General features: G+C 36.4%; 3 protein-coding genes across 3 annotated transcripts; all 3 read right to left on the bottom strand.

Moving 5' to 3' along the window:
• Positions 1-1,089: 1,089 nt before the first annotated feature.
• Positions 1,090-2,695, bottom strand: LOC107769700 (uncharacterized). Its single transcript, XM_016588937.1, has one exon. The coding sequence runs from the start codon at positions 2,398-2,400 to the stop codon at positions 1,147-1,149; it is 1,254 nt and encodes a 417-aa protein (XP_016444423.1). The 5' UTR covers positions 2,401-2,695; the 3' UTR covers positions 1,090-1,146.
• Positions 2,696-8,171: 5,476 nt separating this feature from the next.
• Positions 8,172-8,699, bottom strand: LOC142168339 (secreted RxLR effector protein 161-like). Its single transcript, XM_075229012.1, has one exon. It carries the CDS (start codon positions 8,697-8,699, stop codon positions 8,172-8,174), a length of 528 nt encoding a protein of 175 aa, XP_075085113.1.
• A 7,577-nt stretch (positions 8,700-16,276) lies between these two features.
• Positions 16,277-19,308, bottom strand: LOC107769699 (monocopper oxidase-like protein SKU5). The gene is made up of 7 exons (XM_075229011.1): positions 19,236-19,308; positions 18,732-19,092; positions 17,791-18,162; positions 17,058-17,136; positions 16,783-16,960; positions 16,517-16,643; positions 16,277-16,409 (listed from the first exon to the last, which is right to left on the bottom strand). Exons 1-7 carry the CDS (start codon positions 19,306-19,308, stop codon positions 16,346-16,348), a joined length of 1,254 nt encoding a protein of 417 aa, XP_075085112.1. The 3' UTR covers positions 16,277-16,345.
• Positions 19,309-19,935: the final 627 nt, after the last annotated feature.

Below are 19,935 nucleotides of genomic sequence, written 5' to 3'. Positions count from 1 at the left end.
TACCGACCAAAGTTGGTCGATTTTTTTGATCGGTTTTTACCGGATTTCTAGTAGTGAAAGAATTAATAAGAACATGTATGTGAGGATCCAAGTTTTATGGAATTGTGAATGTACAGTACAGGCATAACATATTGCTATTGACTAATTACTGTAAGTGCATTATTGCTATTCACGTTTTTTAGGAAAAAGAGAAGCGATGGGAGATCCTGAAAAGGGTACTTAATTAATGTGGCAAATCCAGTCACTTATTATTGGCCTTTCGGATCTTTATTCCTCATCCCTTCATATGAATTGTGTGTATGCACATGCCGAGCCAAAATATGAAGTTTATGAATTATGAATATTCATAGATATTTAAATTTGTATTTCCTAATGCAAATAAAGGGTCTTAGCAAAAGTTACGTACTTAATACTCCGCGGCTCCCTTTTTTTTTTTTTTTATTGTTGTTGTTGTTTTCCACCCAGTGTCTGATACCCGTATTGGGACCTGACTAAATCGAGATTTGTATCGGGAAGTCCCATATTGGAGGGTAAAGTGTTCCCTAACAAGGCAACTTCATATCAAGGGCTCGTGTCGGGAAGTCCCATATTGGAGGGTAAAGTGTTCCCTAACAAGGCAACTTCATACCGAGAGCTTGATCCTGAAACCTCTGTTAAGGATGAATTAAGGAGTATTTACCACTCCACCACAACCTTACCGCTTCCTTTGTGTGTGTAATAGAGAGAGAACCCATGAAATCTAATTAGTAAGAAATAAAAAAAATTCTTAAAGACTCTGCTAGCTGGTGATGACAACTAATCCATGACAACTGCCTTCCTTAAAGTGGTTATACTTTCTCTCTCACTTGAGATCCAATCGAAAAACAAAATGAAAAACAAACTATAGTTTAAATCTTACCTTACATGTAGTGGGAACTAGGAACATGAAGCAAATAAAGCTGGCATTATAGAAAAAAATATAGTATGTGAGAAATTTTACTAATCCCCCACTTAATTAATGAATGTTATAAACTTGAAAAATATTTAAAGAATGTAAAGAATTCGTATAACAATAAGAAAATAAAAGAATATAATTGTTGGTGACTCCCATCTACAATTTTTTCACCATGTCCATGTATTAAAAAAAAAAAAGAACATGTACCATTTTCAATAATGACAATCAACCAGCTGTTGCCTTTGTGTTTGTTCTTGATCTTGTTGATTTAAGGATACAACTGGAAATTTTGGATCAATATGATCATCTGAGACTGGAATATTAAGGTCTAAAGACAACCCATCTCTTGGTTTCTTCACAATATTATTACCAAATTCTTGATCTATAGAAGTTGCAGGACTTAAATTGCTCAAATGCAAGGGTGAATATACATTAACGCCCCTGCGATGTCGTCTCATGTGACCTCCTAAAGCTTGTCCTGATGTAAATTCAGCACCACAATATGAGCATTCATGAATTCTAGGAGAAGAGAACTTGTTGGAAGAATTAGGCAATGTTTTTGTAACATTCTTGTTGTTTTTGTACAATGTTGTTGTTGATGGTGATAGTTCTTGATAATCATCTTCATCTGAAAAATCGAAATATGACTTCTTGTTTGATAATTCAGTGGTTAATATTGTCTTTGGTTTCTTGTGACTTGCTCTGTGTCCGCCCAAAGCTTGGAATGATGGGAATGTACGATTGCATGTCTTGCATTCGTACACATATATTCCTGCCTTTGTACCATTTGCTGAGTTGGTGGACGTCTCGATGTACCTTTTGCTGTTGAATTTGGTTTGGTACAACCTTAAATTGTCGTTGAAAAAATCGACTTTATTGTCTGGTGGCAACGTAAACCTAGGAGGACGAGGATGATCATCGCTTAATTTGGACATGAGGATGAGAGACTCGGCGGTTTCCTCCTCCTCATCGGTGAATGTGTTGATGAATATCTCGGCCGAGTTGGTCGAGGAGCGATTTGAATAGTTGTTATCGTTATTGTTGTTGGTGGTATTGTTGTTATAGGCGACAGCTTCTCCATTACCACTACCATCTTCGATATCATTATTGTTGTTTTTCCAAGCGACTATACCTTCTCCATTACCGTTGCCATCTTCTATATTATTGTTGTTATTCTTGCATGTGATACCTTCTCCATTGTCCTTACCATCTTCGATATTATTATTATAATTATTTCTGCAAGCGACTACATGACCTTCTCCATTACCGCTACCATCTTCTATATTATTGTTGTTATTCTTGCAGGCGATACCTTCTTCATTGTCACTACCATCTTCGATATTATTAGTGTTGTTATTGTTACAGGGGACACCTGAAAGGCGAAGACGTTTGGTGCGTTTGCCCTTAACGATGTGGAAGAGGTCCTTATTAGGGCAACCTACATCCACTTCCTCAAGAGCATCCATAATAATCTCCCTTCATCCACCATCAAATGCCTCCAACATCCCCTAACACACAAAAATTATGAGAAATGAAATCAAGAAAAGGACCCAAAAAAAGGAAGAAAAAAAGAGAGAGGAGAAATTTAGAGGAATAAGAGAAACAAAGAGGAAAAATAGGAGAAAAAAACAAAGAGAGGAAGCTTTGATGGTAGGAGATCAGTTGCTAATGAAATATATATCTCTAAATATAGTGAATGAGAAAGGTAGTCAAAGGAGTGAGAAACCACCACTGGAAATTGATAGTAATACTGAGGTTATTTATATATATATAGTGTTCTCTCTATTATTTAGAGAGAGAAAACTAATTATAAAAAGGTTTCAAGAAAGTAGATAAATAAGAGATAAATGGGGAGAATCGGATGGAGAGAACTCAAGGTAGGACAATGACCATTGTAATTCAAAATGTGGACATAACTAAATTTGATTAATGGTGGACATATATAGCTAAATTTGCTTATTAACTAAATTAGTTTCTCATTCAATTCAAGCTATTTTAAAATCTTATATTAAAACTATTTTGTTGGGAAAGGGGGATTTAAAACTTATTATGTTTATTATGATATACGGTAGAAAAGTAACAGTAGATTCGCACCGCGTAAAATCAAATTAGTAGGAGCAGTACTCTCTATAGGAGTTTTTTTAATTTTAAAGTTCGAACCCGTGACTTTTAGATAAAAATAAAAAATATCACACCATAATCTATAGCGATAAAGTTAATTGTCACCAACCAAAGGTCGAGACAAATAAAGTTAATCGTCACGTTGCTTTGCTGGCTCATATGATAGTAATAATGATTATAATTTAGAAAAAATTAAGTTGGATAGAGTGTCAAATGACACGAGTTAGATCTGCAGTGAAACACGGAGAAAGACAGAGTTGCCTTGTATGTGTGACCACGTCTGTGTCGCACATGAGATATCAGTCGAAAACATTAATTCATCTTTTTTTATAAGTAAAGATTTATAAGGTGACAACAAGCCTGGGACAGAGCTAGAGTTTAGCTATAAGTTCGGTGGAACCTAGTACCTTTAACTAAAATTCTATTTTGCATTAAAAAAATTATTTAATATTTATAAAAATTTATCCATAATCTAATAAGAAAAATTTAAAATTAATAAATTTTAAATTCTGATTCTGCTTCTGCTTCTGTTTAAATCTTGAATCAAGTTCTGGTCATGACTTGTTATATCGTTTGCATGTCTTAGCATGATGAGATGTGGCTTATGTGTTTGTAAAGTTAGCTGTATGTGATTGTTAGTTTAAGTGCCCGTATGGATTACTAAAGAACTTGGTTCTTTACCGTGTTCCTTAAGTGTAAGGTAAACAAGCAATAAAATAAACACATCAATTTTTACGTGAAAAATCACCTGGCTCAAAAGGTGCAAAAATCACGATCTACCACGTAGGATTTTCAACTCCAACTCCACTAGAGCAATGAGCCAAAATGCATCAATTACAAGACTGTAATTAAATACTCTCCAGTACTCCTACTACTCCTATTTGATTTACAAGTTACTCTAACTTGTAAAGCAAAATACTCACTCCAACTCACTAATTTATGACACTTGATTACAACTCAATTTCCTAAAACACATTCACTAGATTGACTCAGGAAGAATACAAGGCAAGCACTCAACACGAGTAAACGACTTATGACTCTTTAGTTGATGTGTGAAAGGATAGTTCAGAATTCCAAAGTCGATCCTATTTAAAACACAACTTGAGATCTTCTAGGAGTCCTATTCATAGTCAGCTTCCTCTTTGATAGGACTTCTATTGTTCCAAGGATTCCACAAGCTTTGGGACTTTTGTCTCTGACTGAATTATCCGTATCTTCTTGAGCAACGACCCTTTTCACTTATATCAGCCTTCTTCCACCAAACTCGGACTTGAGTAACTTTGAGATAAAGTTACTATCTTGTACATATGTAAAAATATCAATTATGAGGAGCTAATTCTTTCTCCTGATGAGCTGGTTCTCCATAACAGTTAAGCAGCTACGTTGAGGACCTGGTTCTTTGAATATTTAGTCATACTTTGGTAATCATCAAAACTTCAATACTCAACAAATTCTCCTTTTTTGATAATGACAAACTTTGTACACGGCAGAACTAGGTAATCACATCAAAGAACCAGATAATCACAACAAGTACTATTGACAGACATGTAAGTTCACAACCCACAACCTTCCAACCTTACCATCCCCCTTTTGGAATCATCGAAAACACACAAAAAAAATGTTAGACATTAAGCATAGATAATGTAAGATATAAGGCCAAACATGCTACAACACAAGCTTAAGAAAAGGCAAATAGACTAGGCTGATGATCCAATATAGTACAAAGTAGTAAAGCAGAGCAAGATGAGACATTAAGTAGTGCCAAAAGATGCCTAGGGCCTTGTCTTCATCATTAGAACAAAATAAACTAAGTATACGGCAAACTACTCAGAATAAGACAAAAAAGAACAAAAGATAAGGCATCACTGGAATAGCAAAAGAACTAAGGACACTGGGAAGGAACAAGTTCATGAGTGAGAAGCAGGGGGGTCAAAGCTTTCACAAGGGTGACAATCTGTTGGGCATGAGCCTCCCTATCTCTTCTGAGCTCTTCCCTGAGTTGCTTTGTTTCCTTTCTCAGCTCATTATTGTCTTCACGAAGCTTGGCATTCTCTTCAACAGCCAACTCCAACCTCTTGCTGAGCTCTGCAACCCTACTGTTCCCAGGTAGAATAGCAGATCATGTGGGTCCTCTAGCCTTGATCTCCTCATACCCACACTGCTTGAGCGTAACAACATCTAAGACGTCATTGTGGTTTCTAAACTTAAGCTCAGTTAAGGAAATGTTGAGCTTGTCAAACAACTCATTCAACATAAAACCATAAGGCATAACATGCTTGGGTTTGGAAGTATCTGCAGCTCTTTCCGTGTGCTGAATCATCAGACTAGGAAGATTGATAGGTCTACTAGTGTCAAGCAACTCCATCACAGCCATGTCCAGCAAAGTAGCTTTATGCCTTCTCTCAGAGCTCTGAAGAATGCAGGAATTGACAAAATAAAACAGTAATTTGTGGAAGGGAGTCATATCAGTCGTGTACACTTTCTGGGGAGCATCTAGTTCAAACTTTTGGGAGAACTTCCTGGTGTCCATAATGTCAGTGTCAATATCATTGTCTATGGCTGGCCACTTCTTCTTCAAGTAGTTGTCAAATCCCAAGAAAGAGATATTCAGAAGTATCCCTAGCTCATCAGCATCAAACTCCATTTCAGAGCCCCCTACCTTACTCTTGACTACCTTCCCATCAAATTTGAAATTTGCATAAAACTCCACCACAGCAGGAACACATATTGGGGGGGAAAGATTTGACAAACATGTGCTTCCACCCCTGTAGCTCAAGTTTTTCAACCACTTGAGCCATCCCCTTCTCATCAGTGTTTGCAAGAATCTTCCCATTTAGCACTTTTCTATTCCTGAACTTTGGGAGTCGATCAACTGCAGCTGGCACATTCTTTCTTGTCTTACCCCTACTGGCCCTTGCAGAAGAGGTAGCATGTTTGGTGACTTTGGCACCCATTCTCTTTGGTGTAGCAGACTTAGCTGGTAAGTCAGAGTCAGACTCATCTTCTCCATCCACCTCAACAACATGTTCCACAATTAAGACCTTATTCTTTGGCTTCTTTGCACTTCTAGACTCCTTAATGATTTGTGCATCAACAATCTTTCTTTTACTCCTTGTGAGAAGAGTTCTCGCAGGAGGAGCCACTCCTTTCCATGTTGAGACTACTGACTTTGTAGCTTTCACAAGGGTCTTCCTGGATTTCTTCCCAACCTCAGATAGTGGCACATCATCTTCATCACTGCTAACTTCTTCATCTCCAGCGAAAGGAGTTAACAGAGACCCAAGTTCTTGAGTCTCTTCACTAGTTTCTTCTGAAGGGGCTATGACAGTGTTTCCAATTGTCATGGAACCTTCAGATTCCTCACTCACATTCCCATCTTCTTCCTCACTCTCTTCATCACCTCCTTCACTCTCACTTACCTTTTCTTGATCCTCACCCTCACTTTCAGAGTCCCTTTCTTCTTCACTATGATTTTCTTTTTCTGCAGAATCATTAACCTGTTCGCCTATCTTATCATCTGTATCACTCTCCTTCTCATCTATATATGCTCCCTCATTCTCACTTTTTTCTTATTTATTGGCTATGTTTTGAGCATCATGCTCCTCATGACTGTTCACAACTTCTTCTTCTTTTTCACCCCCATCATCATCCTCATCCTCAGTCCAACTAAAAGAAAGGCCATCAGAAGCCTTCTTTTGCACAGGTTCTTTACTTTCTTCCCCCTCAACCACATGCTCCACAACCGTAGTATCTACCTCCTTCCTCGGATCCTCTACACCCTTTTCTACAGTGAATTTCTCCACTGGTGTCTTCTCACTCGTGGGTGGGAGAGTATCTAGGGATGCAACATCTATAGCAGACACCAAAGCATATAATTTGGAAGGAGAATGTTGTACCTGATCAGTAGTGACTGGCACTGATTCCCCCTGAACCACCGATTCCTTGGCTACAATGTCACCCTGCATAGCAGCATCAGGCACTTTCTTGACATATTTCCTTGGAGTGGCTTTGACCTTTGTTGATTTAGAGGTATTTTTCACAGGAAGCTCAGGTGCATGGGTGGTTGTTTTTGGAGGAGGGGATATAATGGATGTGGGATTGATAGGAACAGCATGAACAGTAGGAACATGGAATGATGATGTAGGTATAGTAGAGGATATCGAAGGAGAAGGAACAAGTGTGGGTGTGGGTTCCCTTGATGGCTTGGCATTTTTCTTCTATTTGGGCTTCATGATTTTGGGTTTTACTTCAGCCTTGGTTGATGATTTGGATTTAGAGGGTGTTTGACTGGTTTTAGGAATGGTGATTAGATGAGAGACTCGAAGAAGAGAAAAAGAGAACTAGTTCTTGATAATTGCTTTTGATTCTCGCTTAGGATTTGAGAGAAACAGTGAGGCTGAGAAGCTGATCATAAGAGCCTTTTAAAGGCGTTACTCCTGATTTGACTGGAAGAGAGAAGGTGACCTAATTTGAGTTCTAACATGACTCTTATAACAGTTACTTTGACTGTTAGGATTTCAGGAGTAATTGATCTCTAATTGACTAGAAGGCGATTGGAAGTGATGCCAACAGAATTAGAAGTCTGAGTATAGCAATAAAATTAGGATATAAAGTCCTAGTGACTTAAGACAGTATGGCATGTACCTGAGTCAAAGAACCAACTCCTTATTTGTTTATGCAATAAAGCTTCAGCACTTCATATTAGTATCATGTAACACAGTTATCAGCCCAATTTTCCAAGCAAGTGTGTGAGCTTAATACAAGCACAAAGTTGAATCAAACACATTGTACTTAATCATCTACATCTTATTATGCCTTTTCTAGCCAATCACTAGGATTCAACTTAGTGGGAAGAGTTGATTAGACCTAGTTCTAGTCTATTCTTTTCAAAGTGATCCCTACTCAGAGCTTTAGTAAAAATATCAGCAATTTGATCTTTAGTTTTACAAAAGTTAATTGAGATATTCCCCTTTTCAACATTATTTTTGAGAAAGTGATGTCTAATGTCAATGTGCTTGGTTCTCTTGTGCTGACATGGATTTTTAGCAATATTTATGGCATTGGTGTTATCACAGAAAATGGGAACACAATCAACAAATATACCATAGTCCTTTAGCTATTGTCTTATCCATAGAAATTGAGCACAGCAGGATGTTGCTGCCACATTTTCATCCTCAGCTGTAGATAAGGCCACTGAGTTTTGCTTCTTGGTTTCCCAAGACACCAGACAAGAACCTAGAAAATGAGTTGTTCCTGAAGTGCTTTTCCTGTCAACATGAAAACCTGCATAGTCAGCATTAACATAACCAACTAGATCAAAGCTATACCCTATGGAATACCATAGAGAGAGGTCAGGGGTCCCCTTGAGATATCTTAGTATCCTTTTGACAGCTTTCAGGTGAGATTCCTTGGGATTTGCCTGAAATCTTGCACATAATCCCACATTGAACACTATATCAGGCATGCTTGATGTGAGGTACAACAGTGACCCAATCATTCCTCTATATAGTTTCTGTTCTACATTTTTCTCTTCTTCATCAAGGTCCAACTTTGTTGCAGTTGCAATGGATGTGTCAATGGACTTAGAGGAATCCATGTTGAACTTCATCAGTAGTCCTTTGATATATTTTTGCTGATGTATCATAGTTCCAGTAGGTGTTTGCTTGTTTTGCAGCCCCCAGAAAGAAGTTCAATTCACCCATCATGCTCATTTCAAATTCATTTCCCATCATCTCAGCAAATTCCTTTTACATTGCTTCATTGGTAGCTTCAAAGATAATGTCATCCATATACATTTGCACAATCAGAATATTCTTTCCTCTGCTCCTTAGAAATAGAGTGTTGTCCACCTTTCCTTTTACAAAGTTGTTGGCTAAGAGGAATTTTGAGAGTCTTTCATACCAAGCTCTTGGAGCTTGTTTCAGTCCATAAAGAGCTTTATCCAGTTTGAACACATAGTCAGGAAATTCTTTACTTTCAAATCCATGAGGTTGTTTGACAAACACTTCCTCCTTCAGGTACCCATTCAAAAAGGCACTCTTTACATCCAACTGGTATAAAGTGAACTCCATGTGGGCAGCAAAGGTTATCAATATTCTTATAGCCTCCATTCTAGCTACAAGTGCAAATGTCTCATAATAGTCAATGTCCTCATCTTGATTGTATCCCTGAACCACCAGTCTAGCTTTGTTCATTGTGATATTTTCTTGTTTATCCAACTTGTTTCTGAATGCCCATCTGGTACCTATGACAGTTCTATTCTTGGGTTTCTGTACCAGGTGCATACCTTGCTTCTCTCAAAATGATTTAGCTCCTCTTGCATGGCTATGATCCAGTCTGGATCCTTTAGAGCTTCTTTGATAGTCTTAGGTTCAACCTGTGAGAGGAATGTTGTGAGTGCACATAGATTTCTTTGAGAAGACCTGGTTTGCACCCCTGCATTTGGATCAGAGTTGATATTCTCAAGAAGATGCGAGCTTTGATGCTTCCATGGTCTGATCTGTATACCCAGAGAAGATTCACCCGAGGAGTGACCCAAAGGAGCAAGTTCAGTAGGTGTGGCTTCATTAGTCTGGTCAGCAGTTAGAGTAGTTCTTTCTTATTCTTGTTCCTCATGATTACTGTCAATTTCCTTGTGGTTTTCGGATCCATCTTCATCAGATTCCTTTGTATCTCCATCACCAGTGAATCATATGTCATAATCTCCATCCTGCAGACCTTTCTCAGCCAAATTGTTAGATTCATCAAAAATAACATGAATATTTTCTTCCATACACATAGTTCTTTTATTAAAAACCTTATAAGCCTTACTATGTGGAGAGTAACCCAAGAAAATTTCCTTATCACTTCTGCCATCAAACTTACCTAGAGTTTCTTTCCCATTATTATGCACAAAATATTTACACCCAAAGGTTCTCAAGTGAGTGATGTTGGATTTTCTTCCTCGAAGTAACTCATAGGGAATTTTCTCAAGCATGGGTCTAACCATGCATCTATTTAGCAGGTAGCAAACAGTATTGATTGCCTTAGCCAGAAATTCTTAGGCAGTCCACTGCAATCAACATGGTCCTCCCCATATCTTCTAAGGATTAATTCTTTCTTTCTACAACCTCATTTTGTTGTGGAGTTTTAGGTGCAGAGAAATTATGGTCAATGTCATGTGAGCCACAAAACTCAAGGAATTTTAAATTTTCAAATTCAGGTCCATGGTCAGTTATTATACTTAATACATTGCACCTTAGCTTTTGTTGAATTGTTCTAATAAATACATTGAAAACATCAAAGGTTTCATCTTTGGATCCCAAAAATAAAGTCCAAGTATACCTGGAGAAGTCATCAACAATCACAAACACATACCTCTTACCTCATCTGCTTCTTATTCTCATTGGTCCACATAGGTCTATGTGAAGGAGTTCCAGAGGTTTTGAAATACTTACAAACTTTTTAGATTTAAAGGATGACCTACCATGTTTCCCTCTAACACATGCATCACATACCTTGTCAGAGGTGAACTCAACTTTAGGTAGCCCAAGGACCAAGTCCTTTGCTGCCAACTTGTTGAGTTGAGAGAGACTGGCATGTCCCAGTCTTCTATACCATAGCAGTAGATCATCTTCCACTACACTCAAGCATGTGTTCTCACTCTGGGAAAGTGACATAATCGATATCTTGTAGACATTGTTATGTCTCTTACCCTTTAACACAATTTCATCAGTATCAAGCTTAGTGACAATGCAAATTTTGAAATTGAATTTTACTTCATTTCCTTTGTCGCGCATTTGAGAGATGCTAAGAAGATTGTGTTTAAGGCCTACCACATAATACACATATTCTATAGCATGAGAGAGTGACTTGCCAACCTTGCCAATACCTGTTATCTGCCTCTTTTTTCCATTTTTAAATGACATACTCCCTCCTTGGAAGGTTGTTAGTGAGAGGAAGTTTTTCTTTTCTCCAGTCATGTGTCTTGAGAATCCACTGTCTAGATACCAGTCCTAATTGTTTCCTCTTACCTTAGCCTACATCGAAATTCACAAGTTAGTTTTGGGAATCCAGACAAGCTTGGGTCCCTTTTTGTTGGAAAAAGGATAAATCAGATCCTTTCTTGCCCAGAAGGGGAGAGGATTAGAATCTATTTTATTATTAACATTAATCCACTTAGTATGGAAATGAGGATTAACCTTTGGCTCCTCTTCCTTCTTTATATTTTTAGCAATACCAAAGGTGTTTCTAAACTGAGCATGAATTAAGGCAGGACAAGTGTCTCTAAAGTGTTCTACTCTTCCACAGTGAGTGCACATGTTATTAACAAAAATTCCTACATATTTTGGGTCAAACTTAGGGACAGGTTTTTTGTAGCCAATTCCAGATTTGTTAGAGCTACAGTTTTCATTCAGCCAATTCAAGGCATCAGAAGATCTATGCCATTTGCTTAGTCTAGAGAGTTCATAATTAGCCTTTTCTAGATTTTCATGCAGGATTTTCAACATTCAGTATCACAAAGATTATCATTAGCAATTTTTAATTCCTTTTCAAGCTTATCCTGCAGATCGCTCATTTTTCCTTTGCCATGTATATCAGGAGACTTCTCATTCTCAAAAGTAAGATCAAGAACCTGGTTCTTAAGGTCTTTGACCTGTTTCTCTAAACTAGCTTTGTTAGATTCAAGCTCTTTGATATCAAGTTTGACACAAGAAAGGTTGCTTATTAGTTAATCATTTCCAGTACTCATTTTATCCATTTCATTCATTAAGATCACAATTATGGCCATCAGTTATTTTTTTGGACATAACATGAATATTTTCTTTCAAGTCAGATATACTTACCTAGTTTGTTTCATCCTAAGTTTCTGAATCACTCACGACCATCATTCCTATCACTTCTTCCTCTGTTTTGGATTCTTCAATCGCCATCATAGCCACTTCGATATTTTCATTTCCAAAGTCGGTTTCCAAGGTCCTCCATATATCATGAGCAGAGATGCAAAAGGACACTCTGAGGAGAGTGTTTCTAGACAAGCTTCTGGAGAGCACGTCCTTTGCTTTAGCATTTTTTTTGAACTAGCTGACGATCTTCCTCATCATATTTATCTTCCCTTTTGTTGCACTTGTTACCTTCACTATCCAATTTGGTTGGGAGAATTGGTCCATGACTGATAATTACCCATAGGTTAAAGTCAGTAGCCTGAAGATATATTTCCATATGTAGATTCCATTCATCATAGTGGCGTTCATCAAACAAAGGAGGTCTTCTAATGTGCATTCCTAACTATGGGTTTTGTCTTTACAACTTGGTGTTCATCAATTACATCATAGAGACTTATAGCCTAATCCTCCTTTTCTTCCTCTTGATCACTTCCATTGTCCTCATATGCTGCCAAGAATGCCTGCTTCATTGCTTTAGTAAATCTTTTGCCTAGGACTTTTCCTTTGTTGGAACCTTTTTCTCTCATCTTCTCCAGTTTCTCTTTTTCAGCTCGTTCTTTCCTCCGCTCAATTTACCACATTGGACAGTCCTTGACCATGTGATCTAGCTTGCCACACTTGTAGCACCCATCATAGTTAGCTTTGTCGATCTTATTAGGCTTACTACTGGTCTCTCTCTTGGATACACTTTTGGAATTCTTCATGAACCTCTTGAACTTGGCAAACATTGCTAGATCAGGATCATCATAGTCAAATTCATCATCCTCAGATACTTTAAGAACCAAGGCCTTATCCTTCTTTGGTTCTTCCTTGTGTAGTTTTATCTTTCTCATTTTATGAGTTTTTAAGTTTCCAACCAACTCATCAAGTGAGATTTTGTCCAATTCCTTGGCTTCCTGGATTGCAGTGACTTTTGATTCCCATGAAGCTGGAAGGATTCTTAAAATTTTGCTAACCCACTCTTCTGAGGTAAACACCTTTCCAAGTGATTTCAGTTCATTGGTTATTATAGTGAACCTAGTCATCATATCCTGGATGGGCTCAGACTCCTTCATGGAGAAAAGCTCATAGTTTCTCATGAGTAGCTCAATCCTTGATCTCTTTACTTGGTTTGTTCCTTCATGAGCAATTTGGAGTGCATCCCATATCTATTTCGCATTAGAGCACACAGAATTTATATTGTTGTACTCATTAGGACCAAGTCCACAGATAAGGATTTTCTTAGTTGCATTCTTCTCCATTATTCTGAAATCTGTTGCCACAAATTCGGAGGGGTCCTTATGAACTGTTTAATTTTGTGCATTTTGTTTAGTAGGAATCAAAGGACCTTGGTTCACTATGGTCCATAGTTCATAGTCTTCAGCTGTTAGGAAGTCTTCTATTCTTGCTTACCACCAACTGTAATATTTTCCATTGAACGGGGGTGGCCTGGTAGTTGATTGTCCTTCATTAATTCTGGGTGGAACACTCATCTTGCTTCCAAGATCTCTCTAGGTGTTAGCCGTGTAAATGAGAGAACATGCTCTAATACCAATTATTAGTTTGAGTGCCCGTAAGTATTACTAAAGAACTTGATTCTTTACCATATTCCTTAAGCGTAAAGTAAACAAGCAATAAAATGAACATAGCGATTTTTACGTGGAAAATCACCTGGCTCAAAAGGTGCAAAAACCACAACCTACCACGTAGGATTTTCAACTCCAACTCTACTAGAACAATGAGCCAAAATGTATCAATTACAAGACTGTAATTAAATACTCTCATGTACTCCTACTACTCCTATTTGATTCACAAGTTACTCTAACTTGTAAAGCAAAATACTCACTCTAACTCACTAATTATTTATGACACTTGATTACAACTCAATTTCCTAAAACACATTCACTAGACTAATTCAGGAAAAATACAGGGCAAGTACTCAACACGAGTAAACGACTTATGACTCTTTAGTTGATATGTGAAAGGATAGTTTGGAAGTCCAAAGTCGATCCTATTTAAAACACAACTTGAGATCTTCTACGAGTCATATTCATAGTCAGTTCCCTCTTTGATAGGACTCCTACTGTTCCAAGGATTCCACAAGCTTTGGGACTTTTGTCTCTGACTGAGTTATCCGTATCTTCTTGAGCAACGACCCTTATCACTTATAGCAACCTTTTCCCACCAAACTCGAACCTGGGTAACTTTGAGATAAAATTACTATCTTGTACAGACGTACAAATATCAATTATGAGGAGATGATTCTTTCTCCTGAGGAGCTGGTTCTTCAGAACAGTTAAGCAACTATGTTGAGGTTCTGGTTCTTTGAACATTGAGTCATACTTTGTTAATCATCAAAACTTCAATACTCAACAGTGATGTACAAGTGTTTTGATGGTGTATGTGTTTGGTTAGTATCCACTGTTCTCCAACCAAAACTCAGACCCTTTTTTCTTTACCATAAATACAAAGTTCAACTTTCCAATATATTAAAAAGGATAACTCGCTGTACAAGATATCCCATATTAACACAGGGTCCGAAAAAGGACCGCACCTTATCGGATGTGGTGTAGACAGCCTATCCTAATGCAAGCATTAATGACTGCTTCTACAACTTGAACCTGTTACCCATAGGTCATACGGAGAAACGTTATCATTGCTTCAAAGCTCCCCTTCAAACTTTCCAATATACTGATAGTAGAAAATAAGGTAAGTAATGTTTTACGGCAATATTAGATTATATTGATCGTGTAAAAATTCATTTACTTTGTCACAAAAGATAAATAAAATTCAAGATAAACTGATAATTAATCTCTGATCTTGGGGTGCCTTATAAAGGCAAGTGCAAATGTGCAATTTAAATAAGGCAAAATAGCCCGCCAGACACTTTTACTTATTCGGCTTTGACATTCCGGTCCCCCTACTCCACATAATTTTAATCAGGCACTTGAACTTGTATAAAATATTAGTTTTAAACCCCTCCGACCATTAACCAAGCTTATGTGGCCTTTGTTTTTCTGAGTCAAACAAAATAAGTGATTGCACGCTCCTAAAAGAGAGTAACTATACAAAATTTGATTAGAAAATAATAAAAGTGAAAAATAAAAAAAGAAAAAACAACGCTAGCCATTATCTTTCCCCTCTCTATCCCATTCGCTTCTTCTTACCCCCAAATCCCTAAAAAAATGCCATTAAAAATGGCACGGCTCCACACCCTCTAATATTAAATTTTGTTTCTGAGCCAGAGTTTTCTCAAACACCATTACATTATTTCTCCTCCAATTTTAGCAATCAAATGGAGCTATGATAAAAAATTAGCAGTATAACAAATGACAAGACAAAACTGATAGAGCTTAGCAGAACAGCTAGTCAAGGAACAAAGTTGTTTAATTTTTATTTTTCTTAAAATAACAGAAGAAGACGATGAAGACGCCGGAGAATTAAGAGATAGTGAAGCTTGAAAATAGCGCTCCAAGACAAAAATTGGGTCGTCATCGACTGCTGACGGCGACGAACCTTGATTTTTTTAGTTTTATAAATTTTTTCGGCTATAGCTGGAGGGGTCATTAAGGATTTTGAGGTAGGAAATACTGAGTGAAACATTCTTCTCTTCCTTTTTCAATTTTTTTGGTGCTGCTTCTTGGGTGTTTGGCTTAAAAGAAAATTTAAGGATAGATTTTCTTAAATTCGCTTGTTGTCTGGGTTTTGAAAGGATGACATGAATATGAAGAGAAGAGGAGAGATAATGGTGGTTTTGGAGTGGTTATCGGCGATGGTGGCAACAGGAACACCATGGCTGGTTGAATGAATTGTAGTAATAGAGAAAAAATAGGATAAAAAAATAAAGTAGGTTTGATTGAGTGTTTTCAGATGGAAGAGGAAGGGTGGCGGTGTGTGGCAGTGGCGGTGGCGGGTGGAAGAGGCAGAGATAGAATGGTGGAGAGAGAGCAGGAAGGTTTTTTTTGGAGAAGAAAGGGATGGGTTTGATATTTTTATTAAAAAATATTTTTTGCAAAAATAAATAATGACGTGGCATTAATTTATTTGAGGTGGATATGATGTGTCGTTTATATCAGTGCCTGATTGAAACTATGTGGAGAAGGGAAATCGGAATGTCAAAGAGAGGTGTCTGTTAGGCTATCTGCCATTAAATAATGCTTTACTTTGATGAATTACAACTCGTATATCAGTGGATAGTGATATCCATGCCCGGGCATTCTATGTATATGGATAACCCCAAAATTTAAAAAGAAAAAACTCTGATGATAATGTAAAAGATCTTTATACTAAATTGTATATATATAATTTAAATATATTAATTATAAGAAAAAGAATAACATACTAATAAGAAAGAACAAAGAAAATGACAGGCTAGTTTGCATGTCACTTATAAGCACCAGCTCCCATCCCATATGATCAAAAGCATAAAGATAGCCTCAATAATATTAAACCTGTCAACATAGTTAAAAACCAACACAAATTAAAGGAAAGAAAAATAAATGTGACAAATTGAATGGAAATAAAAAATTGTAAATGTCTCAATAGATGAATAAATTACCATTGCCTTTTTATAGTAGTAATAGTAGCAGTAGTAGTAGCAGCAGACGATGGGGATGCTGGAGCTGGAGGCGCTGGTACTGGCTTTGGACTTGGTGGTGGTGCTGAAGGGGGCGCCTGCACACTCCCTATAATTTCCAAAAAAAAATCAAATAAAATAACACCATATATATTTTCTTTGCAAAACCACATTTTGATTTTTTCAAAGAGAAAGAAAAGAAAATAAGATAAATTTATTTAAGGAAAGAAATTTACTTAGGAACTTACCACAATAAAGTAGATTTTTAGGGGGAGGGTGTTCTTTTGCAGGATTAGGATCAGAGTCATAAACTCTGATATAAAGCTCTTGTCCTAAGTACCAATGTTTCAAATTTTGTGACCTTAAATTCCACATCCCTGGATTGTCTAAATACACATATACTGCTGTCCATCCTTTTGGATACACCTATATATGAAAAATATTCATTAATTTTATGATATTTTAGCATAGCTAAAGTGTTAGGAATTTGATTGGGTTTGGTTAAAGAAAGAAAATTAATTACCTGAACAGTAGAACGAACAACAGGATCATAAAGATTATACGTACGACGTGATTTTGGAGTCCAATTTCCAGAACCGTATCTGAGATTCCAAGAGCAAAAAAGCCAGCAAGATGTCAAAACAATAATAAATATATATTTAATTTCAAAAATCATGGGATAATTCTTATCTCACAGGTGTTTTAGGATTATTTAACGTATGATTATTGAATTTTATTCATTGTAATAATAAAATCACAAAACTATTTTTCAGTTATATTAAAGTAACAAAATGTTATCAAATATCAACTATAACATTGATTTACTCCATTGTATCCATTATAACTATAAAGTTACGAACTATTATTTTCCATTAAAGTAATTATACTATACTCATTATAACGGTAACTCACCAAACTATATTCACTATTGACAACCTACTATCAAGGTAACTTTATTGTTATAGTGGATGAAGTTAAGTCACTGTATGACAAAAAATAACTGTGACCTCACTATTAAAATGGATAAAGGTCAATTATTTTAGTATGAAAAAAAAGTAATTTTGTAACTTTGTTGTTATTAAAAAAAAGTTCACCACTAAATTAAAGATTGTCGTGAGTACCCCGATCTCAGTTTAGAGCCCTGAAATAAAGTTACTTTTGATAGAAAGGGTTTTACCCTTCAAAGTATGATTTTTCGACACTAGTTCGGATTAGTCAAAATCAAAAAAAGATGTGAACCAGATATTAATACTCACCCAACAACAAAGAAGCCAAATCCATCCAAGTGCCAAGAATCCATGACTTTTAACTCATTCTTAAAGACAATTTCCAGCCACCCTTTGTGTTCGCCGGAGACAACAAACGTACCATAAACAGTCTCCGGTAGGCTACTGTTCGCCGGAAATTTATCGAGCTCGTAAACTCCGGCGCCACCGTTAAGGTAATAATCCGCCAATTTTAATGGAGTTTGTGGTGTAGCATAAGAGACATTGTTAATAGCATAATTAATCATACCATTCTTTTTGTTCACTGAATTTTGGAGAACAAAAGTTTGTGATAATGTCACATTTGATACATTAAATGACCCTTGTGGATTAGGCCTTGCTGCACCTGTTGTCAAATTCCACCTAGGGGAAACAATTACGACGAATTACTCTGTATCACCCAATCACTTAAACTAAAAATAACCAATAGATGTATAGTATATGTATATTATATGTATAATATGGGTATATATACTGGCTCAAAAAATTAAATAGTAAATTCGGCCGGCTATTTGTGTAAAGATTCTTAATCCAACTTGTTTGGCCAAGCTTCTAAAAATAATTTATTTTGAAAAGTACTTTTCTCAAAAATATTTTTGGTGAGAAGCAGTTTGTGTTTGGCTAATTAATTTGAAAAGTATTTTTGAGCAGCAATTAATATTTGGCCAATCTTTTAAAAAGTATTTCTAAGTGTATTTTTCTCAAAAGTGCTTTTTTAAAAAGAATTTTTTTTGTGAGAAACTACTTTTTTCTGCTTCTCGAAAACTGTTTTTGCTTCTACTCAAAAATATTTTTTTTTTTCTAAAAGCTTGGTCAAACACCTTAACTTTGAAAAAATGCACTTTTGGCTAACAAAAATACTTTCGGCTAAAAAGAAGCTTGTTCAAACAGGCTATATAAATGCAAAAGTGATTTTTTTTAGATGGGCCTACCTGATGGATCTAGCTTGACTGATAGAGAAATTCACATCAAATGGGTCAGGCCCATTTGGAAGAGGCCCATCAGCAGGTTTGGTAGAGTTCTCATAATGCAACACACTAACAACCTCAAGAGTTTTAAGCTGAGTTGAATTTGCCATTTTTGCAGTTGCAACTATGTAATAATCAGCACTATCTTGATCAGCTGTGACAAGAACAGAGTAGGATTGGCCCACGTGGACGTCGAGCGAATCCAACGTAATTTGATTGGTATACGATCCTTCAGTCTCGACCAATAGCATGCTATGGTTTTGGATCCTAAAATTAAAACTCCATTCACTTCCCACATTTGAAATCCTCAATCTGTACGTTTTACCTGGAATCATAAAAGATTTCGATAATATATGTACCAGCGCAAAATCTATATATATCGGCTAGAAAAAGTAAATAATGAGTTTATCCGGCTACTTTTGTAAAGATGCCTATTGCAGTACGAGAAAGAAAGATTGGGCTTATTACCTCGCTGTACTGTGAAGGATTCATTGGATTTTGCTTTTGGGTCCAAATATGAGACTTTCCCATTCATAAGCATTATGTTTGGAGTATTGTTATAGCCCTCATGTGCCAACTTGTCTCCAATAACCTATTCATTTTTGCACAAGTCCAAAAACATTTAATTAAAGGAAATTTAAATTTTATTTATGTAAAAACATGCAACACAATTTTCCAGTAAATTATAATTCAGGACAAGTTATATTGACTTTTGATCCGCATGAGGTTTTGTTTGAAATGACATCAGGTATTTACTCTAATAGGCTGCTATTTAGGAGAAGAATTAACCCAGAATAATCTCTCATCTAATCTCTTAAACTAAAAATAGCCGGCAAATGTCTAACATATATATAATATATGTATAACTGTGTATAGTTAATGTATAATCTATATATACTAGTTAGAAAAAGTAAATGTTGAATTTGGCCGGTTATTTGTGTAATAATCCCCATTTAGGAATTAGCTAATGTGTCTTGAATTTTAATTTTTCAGCTCAATTTTTTGGGACATAAATGTCATGAATTGTCTTAAAATTAAGATTTTTAGTTCTAATTTTCAGGAAAAAATAAGTATTGACTAATCCCTAAATAGTGGCCGTAAGAATAGCTATTTGTGCAAAGACCCTTACGTACATTATGAGTTTTTTCCTAGAATGAGACTCTTGCAA

The sequence above is a fragment of the Nicotiana tabacum genome, chromosome 13 (assembly GCF_000715075.1).
Source record: "Nicotiana tabacum cultivar K326 chromosome 13, ASM71507v2, whole genome shotgun sequence".
NCBI lineage: Eukaryota > Viridiplantae > Streptophyta > Magnoliopsida > Solanales > Solanaceae > Nicotiana > Nicotiana tabacum.
Note: the sequence above shows the minus strand (reverse complement) of the source record. Positions and strands in the feature narration are given on the sequence as shown.

Bases quoted from the DNA above. Each gene is read 5' to 3' on its own strand.
- LOC107769700 (XM_016588937.1), bottom strand. From the start codon at position 2,400: ATGGATGCTCTTGAGGAAGTGGATGTAGGTTGCCCTAATAAGGACCTC.
- LOC142168339 (XM_075229012.1), bottom strand. From the start codon at position 8,699: ATGATACATCAGCAAAAATATATCAAAGGACTACTGATGAAGTTCAAC.
- LOC107769699 (XM_075229011.1), bottom strand. From the start codon at position 19,308: ATGCTTATGAATGGGAAAGTCTCATATTTGGACCCAAAAGCAAAATCC. The intron at 19,093-19,235 runs GTAATAAGCCCA...TTATGATTCCAG, and splicing joins ATCCTTCACAGTACAGCGAG to GTAAAACGTACAGATTGAGG. The intron at 16,961-17,057 runs GTAATTAATTTT...TTTCATATATAG, and splicing joins TTGTTCGTTCTACTGTTCAG to GTGTATCCAAAAGGATGGAC.